This window comes from Bos indicus x Bos taurus, chromosome 13, assembly GCF_003369695.1.
Source record: "Bos indicus x Bos taurus breed Angus x Brahman F1 hybrid chromosome 13, Bos_hybrid_MaternalHap_v2.0, whole genome shotgun sequence".
In the NCBI taxonomy this organism is placed as follows: Eukaryota; Metazoa; Chordata; class Mammalia; order Artiodactyla; family Bovidae; genus Bos; species Bos indicus x Bos taurus.
In genome coordinates this window covers 17,356,181-17,371,793 of record NC_040088.1, presented here as the reverse complement: position 1 = coordinate 17,371,793, position 15,613 = coordinate 17,356,181, and the positions used below count along the sequence as shown (strand labels likewise).

Here is a 15,613-nt window from a genome sequence, read left to right as displayed (position 1 = left end):
ACATTTTTTTATATTCGAGAAATAAATTTGGAATGGAAAAAGAACTTTGGTTCCCCAGCGTTTTAGATTAGAAAATAATTTCCTTTTAATTGACCAGAATTGAACATGTGATATCTCATCTCATAGAATAAAATAACTACATGACTTTTCTTTTTCATTTTTGCTTTTGATATCTATGGGGAAGTAGAGCACCATAGAGAAAAGTGGCATGATCTTTCTTAAATAAGTTTCAGCTTCTGGCTCTATTACAAGTTACATATTTTTGTTTTAAAAGCAATGAATTGTTCAGGACTTTAATTTGGTTCTCAAAGTACATGCTTCTGAATAGTGAGACTTAGCATTTCATGGCACTTTCTGATTGTAGGACTATTTATTAAATGAAAATAAATATTCTCTGAGTGACAAATCCCTAAAGCTGTACAACTGTAGAAATCCACTTACATGACAACTGCCTTACAGGACTATAAAACTTCTCTATTAGCAAGTCCCCTCACGTTACAGGACAATAGCCACTTACAGAAAAGAGGGCGGCAGTCAATTTATGTAGTACTCATGAGGTGTCATCAGAACTTACTAAGATAATATTTCTACATAATTTATTTTCTGACAGATGAAATTCAGAAATTGCCCCTGAGACATTCATCAAAGCTAGTTTCCAAGACAAATAGGGTCATGTCTTTTCCTAAAGAAGGAACTGGCCTGGAAGGAGACTGTCATTTGGTTGAAGCCTCCAAGGGCTTTTTTTTTTAATAACAAAAGTCAAGCTCTCTGGTTCCCAGTCTCATCTCTACCACAGAGCCTGCCTCAGGTACCTTCCAAACACGTGGTACCCCAAGTCCAAGTGTTTACCACTTACCATCCTCTATCCTGTCAGTACCCTTCGTCCCGAGTTCGCTGTGATCCACGTACCTCGATAAGAGCCCTAAATGCAGGATAAAGTCTGTGAGTCTGTGATCTAGATCTGGTTTTACAAAGCTGGCACAACTGACTTTCTGATAATTAGATTTTCTAAAAACTGAATTCCTCCAAGTGCCTGATGGTTACCTATAGATAACATAGCCCCCTTCTCCAAAGAAGTATTTTCAAGGTCATCTTCATAAAGAATGGGGACACCAAAAACGCAATTTGGGAAAGCACAGGATAAAAGTGACTGTAGAAATGAAAGGATTTTCTCTGTACCTACAAATAAGACTGCTGCTCTTCTGATAGGAAGTTTTGCATTCTTGGAGAACATCAATGTTTGGGCTAAAATGTTGACCTTCCCCTTGCATTTTTTTCCCTAAGTTGGGGGAAAAAAAAGAGTATGAAGGAGTGAAGTAGCAGCACTATTTTATCGGCCTCACTACATAGGGACTGTGTCAGATATACATACAGAGTATAGTGGTTGAAATAACTTCAGTTGCTCAGTGAATTATGCCACAATAACGAGGCCCTTGGCAATGTTAAATCCTCTGAATATACCTCGTTCACACCCACATACTGTGCCTGCACTGCCTCTAATCTGTCGTTTCTTTTCTGTATGTAAGTCTTCTAGGGTCTCTAAGCTCAGTCTTGAGCTCTGCCTTCCTAATAGCTCTTCCCTGACAGCTCTTACCTTCCTGACCTAACCCTGTACTCTTGAGTATTTTGCAGGTCCTTCTGTCTTGGCAACACATCATTTTCCACCTTGCATTTCCATTCAGTGTTTCACAGAGGTTTAATCTCCTTCACTAGCTTGTAAGCTCCCCTTACAAGTTTTCATCTTGGGCATGTTTCTGGGTTCTCTGCGGCCTGTTGCACATTTAGCGTGTTATGCTTATTGGATGAATGAATTCACTCCTCAGTGGATCTCTTACCAGGCACCTCAGGGACAGGAAGAGGACAGGATTTTGCTCTTTATAGAACTTATGATTTAACATGGACAATATGTGGTCTCATCAACCAACAGCATTGAATTTCTTGCTTCAAAAATAACTGTCATTAGTGCATCTGTGATAGGTTTGATCGCAGGTCAGAGAGATAATCCTGCGTGGAAAGCCTTACACAAGGGCACTGTGTGGCTTCCTAGGCCAGTAAGTCTGATCAGAGGAGGCCCTACTGGGTCCTCAATGGCTACACATATGGAAGATCCCTGGGAAGAGTCAGTCATGGAGTCTTCATAATAAGATACCAGTGGTTCTAGACTCAGTTGTCTAGAAAACCATGGATGGGCCTCCTTGGGCTGCTCTGGCTCAAGCCTGCCCCTAAGATGAGTCACAGTAGCCTCTCTCAAGTTTGTAAAGAGAAAGGATGCCATCTGGGGCCTCTCAGAGCCAGTGGCATGCCGCCATTGTGTTGCAAGGCTTACAACAGCACGTCAGCCCTTGCTTGGGCTGATGCTCTGATGGAGGGTAAAATAATTCACTATATCCAAAGAAAGGATTAAAGATCATTGCAAAGGCCAAACATAACCCCATTTCCATTCACCCCATAAGTAGTTTTTGAGTATGTACTATTACCCTGACTCTGCAGCCCCTAAGTCAGGTTAGTGGAGTTCCCAAGAGTTCACTAGGCTTTTTTGGTGAGGAAGGGTGGTAAGAGAAAATGAATTTTGATTCATTTGGGAGGAAACTACAGAAAAATGGATTCGTAGAACAAGATTGGTCATAGATATCAAGTGCTGATGTGAGAAGGATGGGAAATGTTTCCTTTATGTCATATTCCTTCATTAAAAACTATGTCTGAAAAAAAATAAGCATGTCAACATATTAAGGAGTTACCAAAGCCATTATTGCTCACATACAAAGAACTTGCAGATTGTTGCAACATCACTAGGGTTGATGAACCAGGGATCTTTGCAGTACACTGCTTGGGGCAGCTTCCACTTCAGGAACCGGGCACATATAGTTAGCACTTGCCTGCTCTCCTGTGAAAAGGATGATCAGAGATCAGCATTTTCAAACATGTTTTAGCTGAGATTACCTTTCTTCAAATAAAATGCTAAAGTCTAATATGATAAACTCAAAATTATCTTGTTTGAAGTGAGGGCAAGGTGCCTTCCTTCAACTTTCCCAAACAGTCTCTACAGAGAACCCATAAAATCTGCAGGGTTCTGGGGAAAATGGAGAAACCACTGGTCGAGGGCATAAGTGAGAGCTACTAACATCAAGTGTAATACCCAGATCAGAGATTTGGGCAGGAGTCCCACTACCCCATGCTTCTAGAGAGAGGGCTCCCATGCCTACTCGCTGCTCCTAGGTTATTCTCCTGTCACTACGCATAGGAAAGTAGCTCCCCATCTCACAGTCCTTGTAAATCTCTAGCTTGGAAGAAACTTTGGAAAGTATTGATCCTGTCTTGATCCTGATACTTGAGCAAAATTAGCAAGTGGTCTTCTTCTTTACACACTGCCCTCAGAAGGCCCCCATGCACCATATAACACCCCTGGTAAGTCTCCAAGCAAGTGTTTGGTCCCAGTTCCACTAGACATCTGGGCCATTAAAATTCCTCTGGGGACAGATGGAATGCACATTAGTTCAGTTACTTTGTTATGAATTGTAAGTGTCTAGTAAAAAGTTAAAGATACCCAGATATTTCACTTCTGGGTTGATGCCCTCAGGAAACTCTGAGACATTTACACAAAGAAGTTTACCAAAATGCTCACTGCAGCATTATAATAAGGAAAAAATAAAAGTAATCTAAATGTCTAGGAATAAAAGAATGGGATAAGTTGCAGTTACAAGACAGAATTCTATATAGCAGTGATAAGTGAATTAGGGCTATATAACATGAATAAATCTTCTAAATATGTTAAACAAAGAAAAAGCAAATTGCTGAAAGGATTTACAAATGATATGAACAAAGTTTTTTAAGGTATAAAACTTTTTTCAGATAAAGTTTTAAAACATGAAAAATAATACCTCAGAAATGATAACAAAATTTGAGATTTTGCGTGATTTTTTCCAGTTTTATTTCTCAGCCTAGGTGGTAGGTGTATTGATGTTTTAAATTATGTCGTCAGTGCCAGTGATTCCTAACCTTAGGCTGGATCCCTCCCCTTTGCTGAGGCCACCTTCTGAGGAGCCTTGACAAGCTGGCTAGAAGGTGTTCAAAGTCTGAAGGAAAATAAGTCTTGACTGCTCTAGGCTTTGCCTGATCACCAAAAGCTGGCTGGGGTGCAGGGTGGGGGTCAGGGATCAGTACTGTCTGTCCCATGTCTGTGACCTCTATGGGGCACACTTTGCCATCACTTGGTTGGGAGGCTCTGACCTATACTTCACTGAGGTCTGAAGTATTTTGTATTTATGGCTACAAGGCCATAACACTTCCCCCATAACAAGGTGCCAAGGCCCACCGTAATCTTTAGTCCTGTTTCTGAATCTTTCTGTAAGGAAGACTATAGGTGGGTGGGAGCTCCAGCATTTTCCCAGACTCCTTGCAGCCTAAACCCACTTCTCTGGTTGGCTGTAACTGGTGGTCACAGGACCTTGAAAAAGACCAGCTTCTGAGGTATGGGAGAGTACTAAAGATGATGCCATCCCTCCCACAATTCTTATAGAGGAACCTCTGGGAGATTAAGGAGATTTCAAAGATATCTCCAGATTTCAGAGAAGCTTCTCTGTTCCTGATTTAGCCTCAACATTAGTCTATTTGTCTCAAGGCCACAAGGCTGTTCTTGAATTAAAAAGAAAAGACAACAGACTGTGATCATCATTAACAGAAAGAGTCTCTTGAATTGGGCAGTGTGTTGAGAGTTCTGGGCTAGGCTGAATATTGGAGGGGCTACAGAAAGGTATAATAATACATGATTTTCACCCACATAGGATCATGATTTGCTACACAGAAATAAGGAGTAAGATTTTTCACACAATTCACTTAGGTAAAATACTTGAAAGGAAGCCCGTGCCAGAGGAAATGGGGAATAAAGATGATACCACAAAGTCCATGCCCTCAAAGAAATGAGGGCCTGTTTGCAGAGTTGACTCTGGATTTGAACTTATTCAGGGCTGAAAGAAGTTAACAGTAGGCATTACCGTAGCAATTGCATCATTCTCATCCTGAGAATACAGAAGAAGTGGGACCAAGCTGTCCAGGACTTGGCTCTCTACACCCTTCTTATCTGCGTATTTCACAGACTTTATGGAGGCTCCAAAGAGGGTCATGGAGAAACGATGAACATCCGGTCTTACCTATGAAGGATGTTCAAAGGGAAGCAACTCACTGAATGTGTTCATGCTTAACTTATAAGAGCTCTAGGTCGGCTGAAATGCCAGTCCTAACAGGAGGATATTTAGATGTTGGTAGCTGAGGGCAAGAAACCAAATATATGTGGAGACAGTCACACTTGCTGCTTTGCATGGCTCATTCTCTCACTCCAGGAATGAGTCCTCACCACTTGTATCTGCTCCTAGTATTAACCATCCACTCAGGCTGGGCTTCCCAGGTGGTGCTATTGGTAAAGGACCTGCCTGCCAATGCAGGAGATGTAAGAGATGCTGCTTTGTCTCAGGGTTGGGAAGATCCCCCCAGAGGAGGGCATGGCAACCCGCTCCAGTATTCTTGCCTGGAGAATCCTATGGACAGAGGAGCCTGGCTGGCTACAGTCCATGGGGTCACAAAGAGCTGGACACGACTGAAGTGACTTAGCACATACATATCACATGCTGTTTTGCTGAAATTAAAAATTCCAGCCTTGGCATATTTGACTCTTCAGAATGTGGTTCATTGGGCCACATTTATTTCTCTTTTATTTTTAGCTGGGCCACTTAGCATGCAGGATCTTAGTTCCCTGACCAGGGATGAAACCCACGCCTCCTGCAGTGGAAGCGTAGGGTCTTAACCACTAGACAGCCAGGGAAGTCTCCCTGCGTATTTTTTTTAACAAATCTTTGGGATCTGGGATGGAGACATAAGTATAGTCCACTATCCTGACCCAGTCCTGATTGTTCCTTGAAAGAAAAGACAATGTCTTTTCTTATAGAAACTCCTTCTTCATCCCAGGAAGCAGGGGAGTACCTTGGCAAGTCTCTATGCCTCAGTTTTTAATCTGAAAAACAGTAACACCAGCCCTACCAACATCACAGGGTTACCTAGAAGGGTCTTAAGAGATTTGAAAGTGCTCTTAACAAAAAAGTACAATCTAAAATAGAGTTATTACTATCCCAACCTCGGTTTGCTGTTATGCCAATTACCTTCCCCCTAGGAAAGTCTCTCCTCTCCCCTTATCTTACATCACCAAATAAGGAGAAGAGGGTCTTCATCATGGCAGTCAGGGTGGTGAAATCCATTGTCCTGACGAATTGCAGGAGTATCTGAATGGCTAACAAAACAATCTTCTCGTCGGATTCACATAAAAGGTCTAGGATGCACGGCAGCAGGCTCTTGATGTCTTCCCTCTGTGTGCCCAAAACAGTGAATCACCACCCCTCCCGATGGCACTTCCTTTGTTACCAGAGTAGGGCTTCCCACCTGTGCTCTGTCCCTGGTGTTTGTTGAGTTGTTGATTGTTCTGGCCAGCCCAGAACAGAGAATTAAAGAGGGCCTGATGCCATCTCTCAGTATTGGCAGGACTGATAAGTAGAGAAGGCAAAAGAACTTATGTACATATGTATACCTGTGGCTGATTCATGTTGATGTATGGCAGAAACCAATGCAATATTGTGTAGCCATTATCCTTCCACTAAAAATAAATAATTTTTAAAATTAATTAAAAAAATAGAATTGGTGGTCTTACCATTTCCTCCTGTCTGGTAAGATAGCACAGTCCCCTCAGGGCAAGAATTTTAAAGGGATTATTTTCAAGAAGTAGCCAGTCTTTCAAGCGGGCAACACAGTATATGCTGGGAAATCTCCGAGCCACTGGACTCTGAAGAAGCTGAAAGAACCCAGAAAGTGGCCAAAGAAGTTACCTTTTAGCCCTTTTTCATGAGGGGAGCCAGCTTCCTACCAACTCCGAAACACCTATTTTCCTTTGAAACTTCTACTCTACAGCACATACATTACAGGATGATGCTTCCACTGCAGGGACCTAAGGAACACTGAATATGTGGACAGAGAACTTCAATAAGGTTAAATTTGGACCATTTCTATCCTATGTCTGAATCGGACCCTAGTTGGTCACTCAGTTGGACATGGCCTAGGAAGGCTGGTACAGCTCCCTTATAGGCTTCCTGAATACATACAGCCTCTGAAGAAGTCCTACCTCCACAAAAAAGCCTGCCGATGTGAGCTTATGTTTATCGTTCCCTCGGTTAAGAAAAGGCACTAACAGGTACATGACCTTATGTGCAAGGAGATGATTTCTCTCCAGCAATGCACTGCAAGACAGAACACAGAACATCTCTCAGAAATGCTCTTACTCAGAGAGCAATGTTCCCAGGGCAGGGATTGGGGGTGAGGGGGCTCTCAAGTTTTTCCTCAGCTTCAGGTGCACGAGAGGGTAAGTTCAGTTCAGTTCAGTCACTCAGTTGTGTCCGACTCTTTGCAACCCCATGGACAGCAGTATGCCAGGCTTCCCTGTCCATTACCAACTCCCAGAGTTTACTCAAACTCATGTCCATCGAGTCGGTGATGCCATCCAACCATTTCATCCTCTGTCGCCCCCTTCTCCTCCCGAGGGTAAGGCAGGGCTGAAAAATTTGCTGGAATTATGGGCATTTGTCCATTCTGGGATGAGAAGGTTATTCAACTTTGGTGGCTCTGATAACTAAAAGGGGGGAAAAATTACCTTAAAACACAGCTGATTTAGAGCAGGGATGCATGGCAAGGAAGTCTTACTTGGCAAGGAGGGATACTCCCTGAAGATGGCAATCTTTTCCTTCCAGAAGGGTCCATCCTTTATTCTTTTCCATGATGTTGAATTCCTGCCAGCAGAATGTTCTGAGGAGTAGAGTCTTTGTAGCCTGTATGGCGAAGCTAATCCAAGAAAAATAGTACAAGTGAATATAGTACCGGTCCCTCCAACTGAAGAGCATAAAATCACCTGCTCTCACCGAGGAAGGCCATGTATTGATAGCTGCTGGACTCTAATTCTCTTCTTTCTAGATTTTCCTAAAGATTCTCAGTGCTCTAATACTTGAAAGGCCTTTCACACAAACTCTAAGCATAAAGAAATCCAATAAAATTGTGTTTCCCTGGGAGAATGGAAAGAAGTCTATGCTAAAACAAATGATGTAGGATGCTAAACTGAGATTCACTGCTTTTTCCTTTACAGCTTTATTTAGATAGAATTTATACCTCCCTTAAATTTACTCCATTGCTTTTGAAAACTACTTATCAAACTAGTATTTTGGACATAATATCAGAGAATCTTGAAGCTGGAAAGGTCCTTGGAGAATACCTAGCCTGAGCTCACTTACAGATAAGAAAACAGGCACAGAACAACAGAAAGATTCGCCCAGAGTACAGAGTTATTTAAAGGAATGAGAATCAGGACTTCCCTCGTGGTCCAGTAGTTAAGACTCCGCCTGCCAATGCAGAGGACACGGATTTGATCCCTGCTCCAGGAAGCCTTCACATGCAGCAGGGCAACTAAGCCTGTGCATCACAACCATGGAGCCTTGCACTCGGGCTACCACAACTACTGAGCCCATGCACCTAGAGCCCATGTTGCACAGTGAGAAGCCACGGCAAGGAGAAGCAACTAGAGAGTAGCCCCCAACTTGCTGCAACAAAAGAAAGACTGCGTGCGGCAACAAAGACCCAGCAGAACCTAAAATAAATACTTAAACAAAAAATGAATGAGAATCAGAACTCAAGTTCTTCTGCCTCTTAGTCAGGCATTCTTAAATATTCCATATTAGAGCACTTCCTCAGAAAGAAATCCATGTGCCCCAGAAATACTGAGAAATTTCTATTGAGACCCTAAAGGAGAATTTAAAAATACCTCCCTATACATGAAGCAGAAATAAGAAAATGCTCAGCTTCGGATCAGTATGGTCTTAGAGGTAGGTTTAAGGCTGTCTCGCTTGTCTCTGTCGCTACCTGATTTATCAAGAAAGGGCTGGCATGCTGTCATCCATTATTTTGCAGGGCATATGAACTCAGATAGCCAAATTTGCCTTGACACCAATAAGACTGGGCTTCCGTGGTAGCTCAGCTGGTAAAGAATCTGCCTGCAATGCAGGAGACCCCAGTTTGATTCCTAAGTAGGAAAGATCCGTTGGAGAAGGGATAGGCTACCCACTCCAATATTCTTGGGCTTCCAAGTATTCCTTGGCTCAGATGGTAAAGAATTTGCCTGCAATGCAGGAGACCTGGGTTCAATCTCTGGGTTGGGAAGATCCCCTGGTGAAGGGTACAGCTACCCATTCCAGTATTCTGGCCTGGAAAATTTCATGGACAGAGGAGCCTCATGGGCTTCAGTCCATGGAGTCTCAATGAGTCGGACGTCACCAGTAAGACCAAAGAGAACCAGTGAGAGCACAGAATGATTCCTGGTCAACAAAGTCACAGTGGACAGTACCACAAGGGGGTGACCTCTGAAGACACTTCCTGTTCTGGGTACAGGCCACTGGGGATGGCAACGTCAGACATGGTGAGGCCGATGGCGTGGTGAACCTGGACGAGCAGTGTCATGAGAAGCTGAGGGAAGAGCCGGAACGTAGCTGCCCGGAGTCTGTTCCCCACAAACACCTCATAAAGGGCATCTGTCACCTGTGGAGAAAAGCACACAGTGGAGCTGAACACCTGCTAATCCTAAAGTCTTGCTTTCGTTTTACTTCTGCTTGTTCCAGGACATGCTTTCTGGTTCTACTAAATCACAGGCAGAACAGCAAGTGACAGGGTACTGGGATAGGAGTGAAGTTGTCACTAAAAGTTGCCACAGTGAGGGGCATCCTGAAAACCAGAAGGAAACTATAAGGAAACCATTCGCATATTTGACCACATACAAATTTAAAGCCCGGGCAAAAAAAAAGACTGTTCATAAACAAAATCGGATGACAGATAATTTGCAGAAATGCTATAGTTTTAATATACACAATGCCCATATATGTCAGGAGGAACAAGTGAAAAGGCCTGCTACTCAAAGTGTGGGAAGTGTAGGCCACCGACCAGGAGCACTGGCGTCACCTGGAGCTGATTAGAAGTGGAGACGCGCAAGCACCCCTCCTCCAGCCCAGAATGTCTACTTCAATTAGATCCTTAGGTGATGGTGGTTTGCATGTGTATTAAAACTGAGAAGCACGGGTGTGTAGGACATGAAGAAAGAAGAAACATAAATGACCAACTGAAAAACATACATAAATGTTGAACCTTGCCAGTGACGGAACTGTAATTAGAATACGTTCCTTTTTCACCTAGCAGCTAGACAACAATGCTCGGTGTGGCAAGGCCGTGCTCACACATGATGACAGGAGGGCAGTGTTCTAGAGGGTCATTTGGGAACAGTACCAGAAGTTTAAATGAGCCCACCATTTGGCCCAGAAATTCCCCTTCAATGGACTTTATCCTAAGAAAATAATTTGGTATGTATAACAAAACTGATGCAAGCATGATTAAGTTTGCTATAGCACTGTTTTCACGACAAAAGTTTGAAAAGTGTCAAATGTTCACTAATAGGAAACAATAATGAAATAAATGGTTCTGCGTCATGTATTACCTATTTTTAAAAAGGTAATTAAAACCAGTTACTATGCAGCTATGAAAAGGATAACAGAGAGCCCTACATATTGATATAGAAAGTAGTTTGTGTATGATTAAATGAAAAACAGCAGATCATCAAATGGTATGTACTGTGATGTTATTAATATACATACAGAATTTTATAGACTAATCAGATTAAATGTATACCTTTATCTGCTCTAACACCTAAAACTGCACTAAAAGGACATTTTAGGGATTTTTTAAAAGGCATAAACCCACAAGAACAGAGAGCATAAGAGAGAAGACAGTAGCAGATTAGAGACTTCAAAGTAATTCTGAAAGCTAAAAAAAAAAGTATGATAATAACTTAGGTCAGAGAAAGCAGAATTGTAAACTGGTAGGGAATAAAATAAAGTAAAAAGTAGTCGTGAAGTGGGGTGGAAGAGGGGTGGATTAAAATTAGTTTGGAGTTTGCTTTAATAATATAAACTATTATATACAGGATGGATAAACAATAATGCCCTACTGTATAGCATAGGGAACTATATTTGATATCCTGTGATAAACCATAATGGAAAAGAATATGAAAAAGAATATGCATATATATATATGAATAACTGAATCACCTTCCTATATATAGTAGAAATTAATACATTGTTAATAAAATGAAATAAAATAGACATGGATATGGTGGAGGCTGTGTATGCAGAGGGGCAGGGAATATATAGGAACTCTCTGTACTTTTCTGCTCAGTTCTGCTGTGAGCCTAAAACTGCTCTAAAAAAAAATTATTTAAAAGGAAAAATATAGAGGGAAAAAGTATGCCAAGTACATATACAAGAAGTTTATACATTATAAACACTTGCAGAAAGCTCATTTTTAGGGACATGGTATAGCCATGAGCTAAGATAGTTTATTGATTTTTAAGGGATTATTTAAAAATATATCCAAAAATATGTGGTGAAGACTGGAGACTATATGTGACCTGAAAAACCTAAAATATTTACCACCTGGTCCTTGACAGAAAAAGTTTGCCAACGTCTGCTCAAGGTGGGCCTTTGGGAGATATCCCTGGTGGTCCAGTGGTTAAGACTCTGCCCTTTCATGCAGGAGGTGTGTGTTCGATCTCTGGTCAGATAACTAAGATCCTACATCTGCGAGGTGTGGCCAAAAAAAATTAAAAAATAACAACAATTTTTCAAAGGAGGACCTTTGGTTTCTATTTTATATTCTTCTATATTCTTTGAAATGTTTGTACTCTCTTGACTATGATGATATGCATTTTTTAAAAGATGAGAAAAAGAATGCTTAAAACAGATGAAACCATACTGACTCCTTCACTCATCTCAGCCTCCTCCACATCCATCCCTTGGTGGTGACACTGGTGGATTTATAAATGGATGAGGGAAACAAACTTTGAGAGGAACCAAAAGGAACACTCTCCAGATGGTGCTGGGCCAATTATCCAGGAGGGCCATGGTGGGCTAAAGTTGGAGGGGCAAAGCTCAAGGGCTTACAGCAACAGCCACATAGGCCATCTTGTCCTGGGAGTCAGAATCATGGCATTTCTGCAGCTTCCTCAGGAGTCTCCAGAGAATCCAGGTCGTTTTGGGCAGCTCCACCTCCAGAGTTCTCCACAACTCAGCCAGATGCCTAGAAATCCAGAGGAAGAGGGTTCAGAAGAATGGCTTATCCTAGGCCAACCATGATCATGAGCTTCCCAGAATCCATCTGGAATCCAATCTATAAGAGGTTTTCCTCTCTGAGGCTCGATTCTTCAGAATTGCCATCTGATTCCACAACAGTAACTCCCAAGGTTTCATAGACTCAAGTTCCCACAACCTCAGCATGGACATTAAGACCATTCACAAACTGGTCCTAACATATCTTTTCAATCTCACAACTTTCCTATCTCATACTCTGTACTCTAAGTTTCCTACGTCATTTTCATTTCTAACAGAGTCTACAGTTCTCACTTGACTTAAAGCAATAGTTTTCCAAGAACTAGAACAAGCACAAAAAAATATAATAATGCTAAAATTACATTTAAATCAACTGAATATAGTTAATACTTTATACCAAATCATATATTTTACATAAGAATCTAGTGTATTAATAGGTAAGCTGAAGCAAGTAGTAAAGATTTAAAAACAATGTTTCAGAGACATACACAAAATTAAGACCATTAAACAATCTGTATTAACTCATTTTTCTTCTGGATGAGTAAAAGTTCTCCTTTATTCCTTTTCCGGTAAGTGGCCTGAGGTGACCTCTAAAAATGGTGCGCTATTCACTCGACCCAGAAAACTCCACAAAATCATGCAAATCAAGAGGTTAAAATCTTCGTGTTCACTTTAAGAACACTCGTGGAACTGTCCAGGCCATGAAGGATATGCATATCCAAAAAGCCACCAAATATCTGAAGGATATCACTTTAAAGAAGCAATGTGTGCCATTCCGTCGTTACAACGGCTGAGCTGGTAGGTGTGCACAGGCCAAACAGTGGGGCTGGACGCAGGGTCGGTGACCCAAAAACAGTGCTGAATTTTTACTGTACATGCTCAAAAATGCAGAGTAATGCTGAACTTACGGGCTTAGATGTAGATTCTCTGGTCATTGAGCACATCCAGGTGAACAAAGTCCCAAAATGCGGTGGAGGACTTATAGAGCTCACGGTTGGATCAACCCCTACATGAGCTCTTCCTGCCACATTGAGATGATCCTTATTGAAAAAGAACAGATTGTTCCTAAACCAGAAGAGGAGGTTGCACGGAAGAAAAAGATATCCCAGGAGAAACTGAAGAAACAAAAACTTATGGCCCGGGAATAAATGCTGCAAAAAATAAGTGCAAAACAAGTTAAAAAAAAGTTCTCCTTTATTTGATACAGTGGGGTAATGGCTCAGACAGTAAAGCGTCTGCCTATAGTGTGGGAAACCCTGGTTCAATCTCTAGGTCAGGAAGATCCTCTGGAGAAGGAAATGGCAACGGACTCCAGTACTTTTGCCTGGAAAATCCCAAGGATGGAGGAGCCTGGTAGGCTACAGTCCATGGGATTGCAAACAGTCGGACACGACTGAGCAACTAAACTTTCTCTCAGCTTGCAGAAAACATTAACACTGCACCAAGACATTATATGAAACTCATTCATTGAAACCAGTTTTGAAACAATTTTCAAAGTTTAAAGCTGAGAAATCTTCAGCAAGTGGTGCTGGGAAACCTGCATGTAAATCAATGAAATTAGAACACTCCCTCATACCATACACAAAAATAAACTCAAAATGGCTTAAAGACTTCAATATAAGACATTAAACTCCTAGATCATAAAACTCCTAGAAGAGAACATAGGCAAAACATTTTCTGACATAAATCGTAGCAATATTCTCTTAGATCAGTCTCCCAAGGCAAAAGAAATAAAAGCAAAAATACATGAATGAGACCTAATCAAACCTAAAAATTTTGCACAGCAAAGGAAACCATAAATAAAACAAAAAGACAATCTACAGACTAGGACAATATATTTACAAACAATGCAACTGATAAGTGCTTAATTTCCAAAACATATTATTTGAACAGGTCATACGGCTCAGTATAGAAACAAACAATCCAATCAAAAGATGGGCAGAAGACCTAAATAGTCATTTCAAAGAAGACATATGGATGGCCAACAGGCACATGAAAAGATGTTCAATATTGCTAATTATCAGAGAAATGCAAATCAAAACTACAATGAGATATTATCTCACACCTACTAGTCAGAATGGCCATCATCAAAAGTTTACAAATAATAAATGCTGGAGAGGGTGTAGAGAAAAGTGAACCCTCCTTCACTGTTGGTGGGAATGTAAACTGGTGCAGTCACTATGGAAAACAGTATGGAAGTTCCTTAAAAAACTACAAATAGATTTGCCATATGATTCAGCAATTTTACTCCTGAGTGTATATCTGAAAAAGATAAAAACTCTAATTCAGAAACATATGCATACCAATGTTTATAGTGGCACTACTTACAGTAGTCAAGACATGGAAGCAACTTAAGTGTCTATCAACAAATGAACTGATAAAGATGTGGTATATACACAATGGAATATTAGTCAGCCATAAAAATGAATAAAATATTGCCATTTGCAGCAACATGGATGGACCTAGAAATTATCATACTATGTGTAGTAAGCCAGACAAAGACAAACATCATATAGTATCACTTACATACGGACTCTAAAAAACTGATACAAATGAACTTTTTAATAAAATAGAAACAGACTCACAGACATAGAAAACAATTTATGGTTACCAAAGGGAAAAGTCGGGGGGGAGGGATAAATTAGGAGTTTGGAATTAACAGTTACACAGCACCATATATAAAATAGTTAAACAACAAGGACTGACTGTATAGCACAAGGAACTATTAATATATTCAATATCTTGTAACAATCTATAATGGAAAAGAATCTGAAAAGAATCTAGAAAAAATGTGAATACAAACACTGAATCACTTTGCTGTGTACCCGAAACTAACATAATACTGTAAATCAAATATACTTCAATTTTTTAAAAAGCTAAGAAATCTTTCTTTCAAAATAGTAATTACCCAAAATCACAGTATATAAAGCAGATAAATAGAAGGGCTGCTCTGGTTAAAGTGGGATAGGGCCTGAATGCCTCATTGCCTTCCCCATAAAGCATTTCCTGGAACTTCCAGGGTGCCTTGCCTCCAACTCAAAACCACTAGTCATAAAAAAGCTTCTTCTTTGTTCCTCTCTGTGATTCTATTCTTATTTATGTATATACTTATACTTTATTATATATATATTTATACTTTATTTTTTATATATATATTCATTTTTGGCTAAATTTTTCTCAAATGTATTGCAGATATCATGACATTCACCCCTAAATCTCCCTTAAATTATCTGTCTCTTAAGAATAAGGAAATTTTATACATATTACTATTTCACAACTAAGATTACATTAATTTAGTAATTAGTATATATATTTAAATCTCTTGAAAATTTTCTTTTATAGCTTTTGCTTTTCTTTCAGAATCCAATCAAAGTCATTTATTGCATTTG

General features: G+C 40.5%; 1 protein-coding gene across 2 annotated transcripts in view; it reads right to left on the bottom strand.

The window, feature by feature from the left end:
• Positions 1 to 12,047: 12,047 nt before the first annotated feature.
• Positions 12,048 to 15,613, bottom strand: part of MROH8 (maestro heat like repeat family member 8) — a 41,770-nt gene continuing 38,204 nt past the window's right edge. For both annotated transcript variants that reach the window (XM_027558598.1, XM_027558599.1), the window contains one exon: positions 12,048 to 12,195. In XM_027558598.1, the coding sequence (XP_027414399.1) occupies positions 12,048 to 12,195 (148 nt within the window). The remainder of the gene's footprint in view (positions 12,196 to 15,613) is intronic.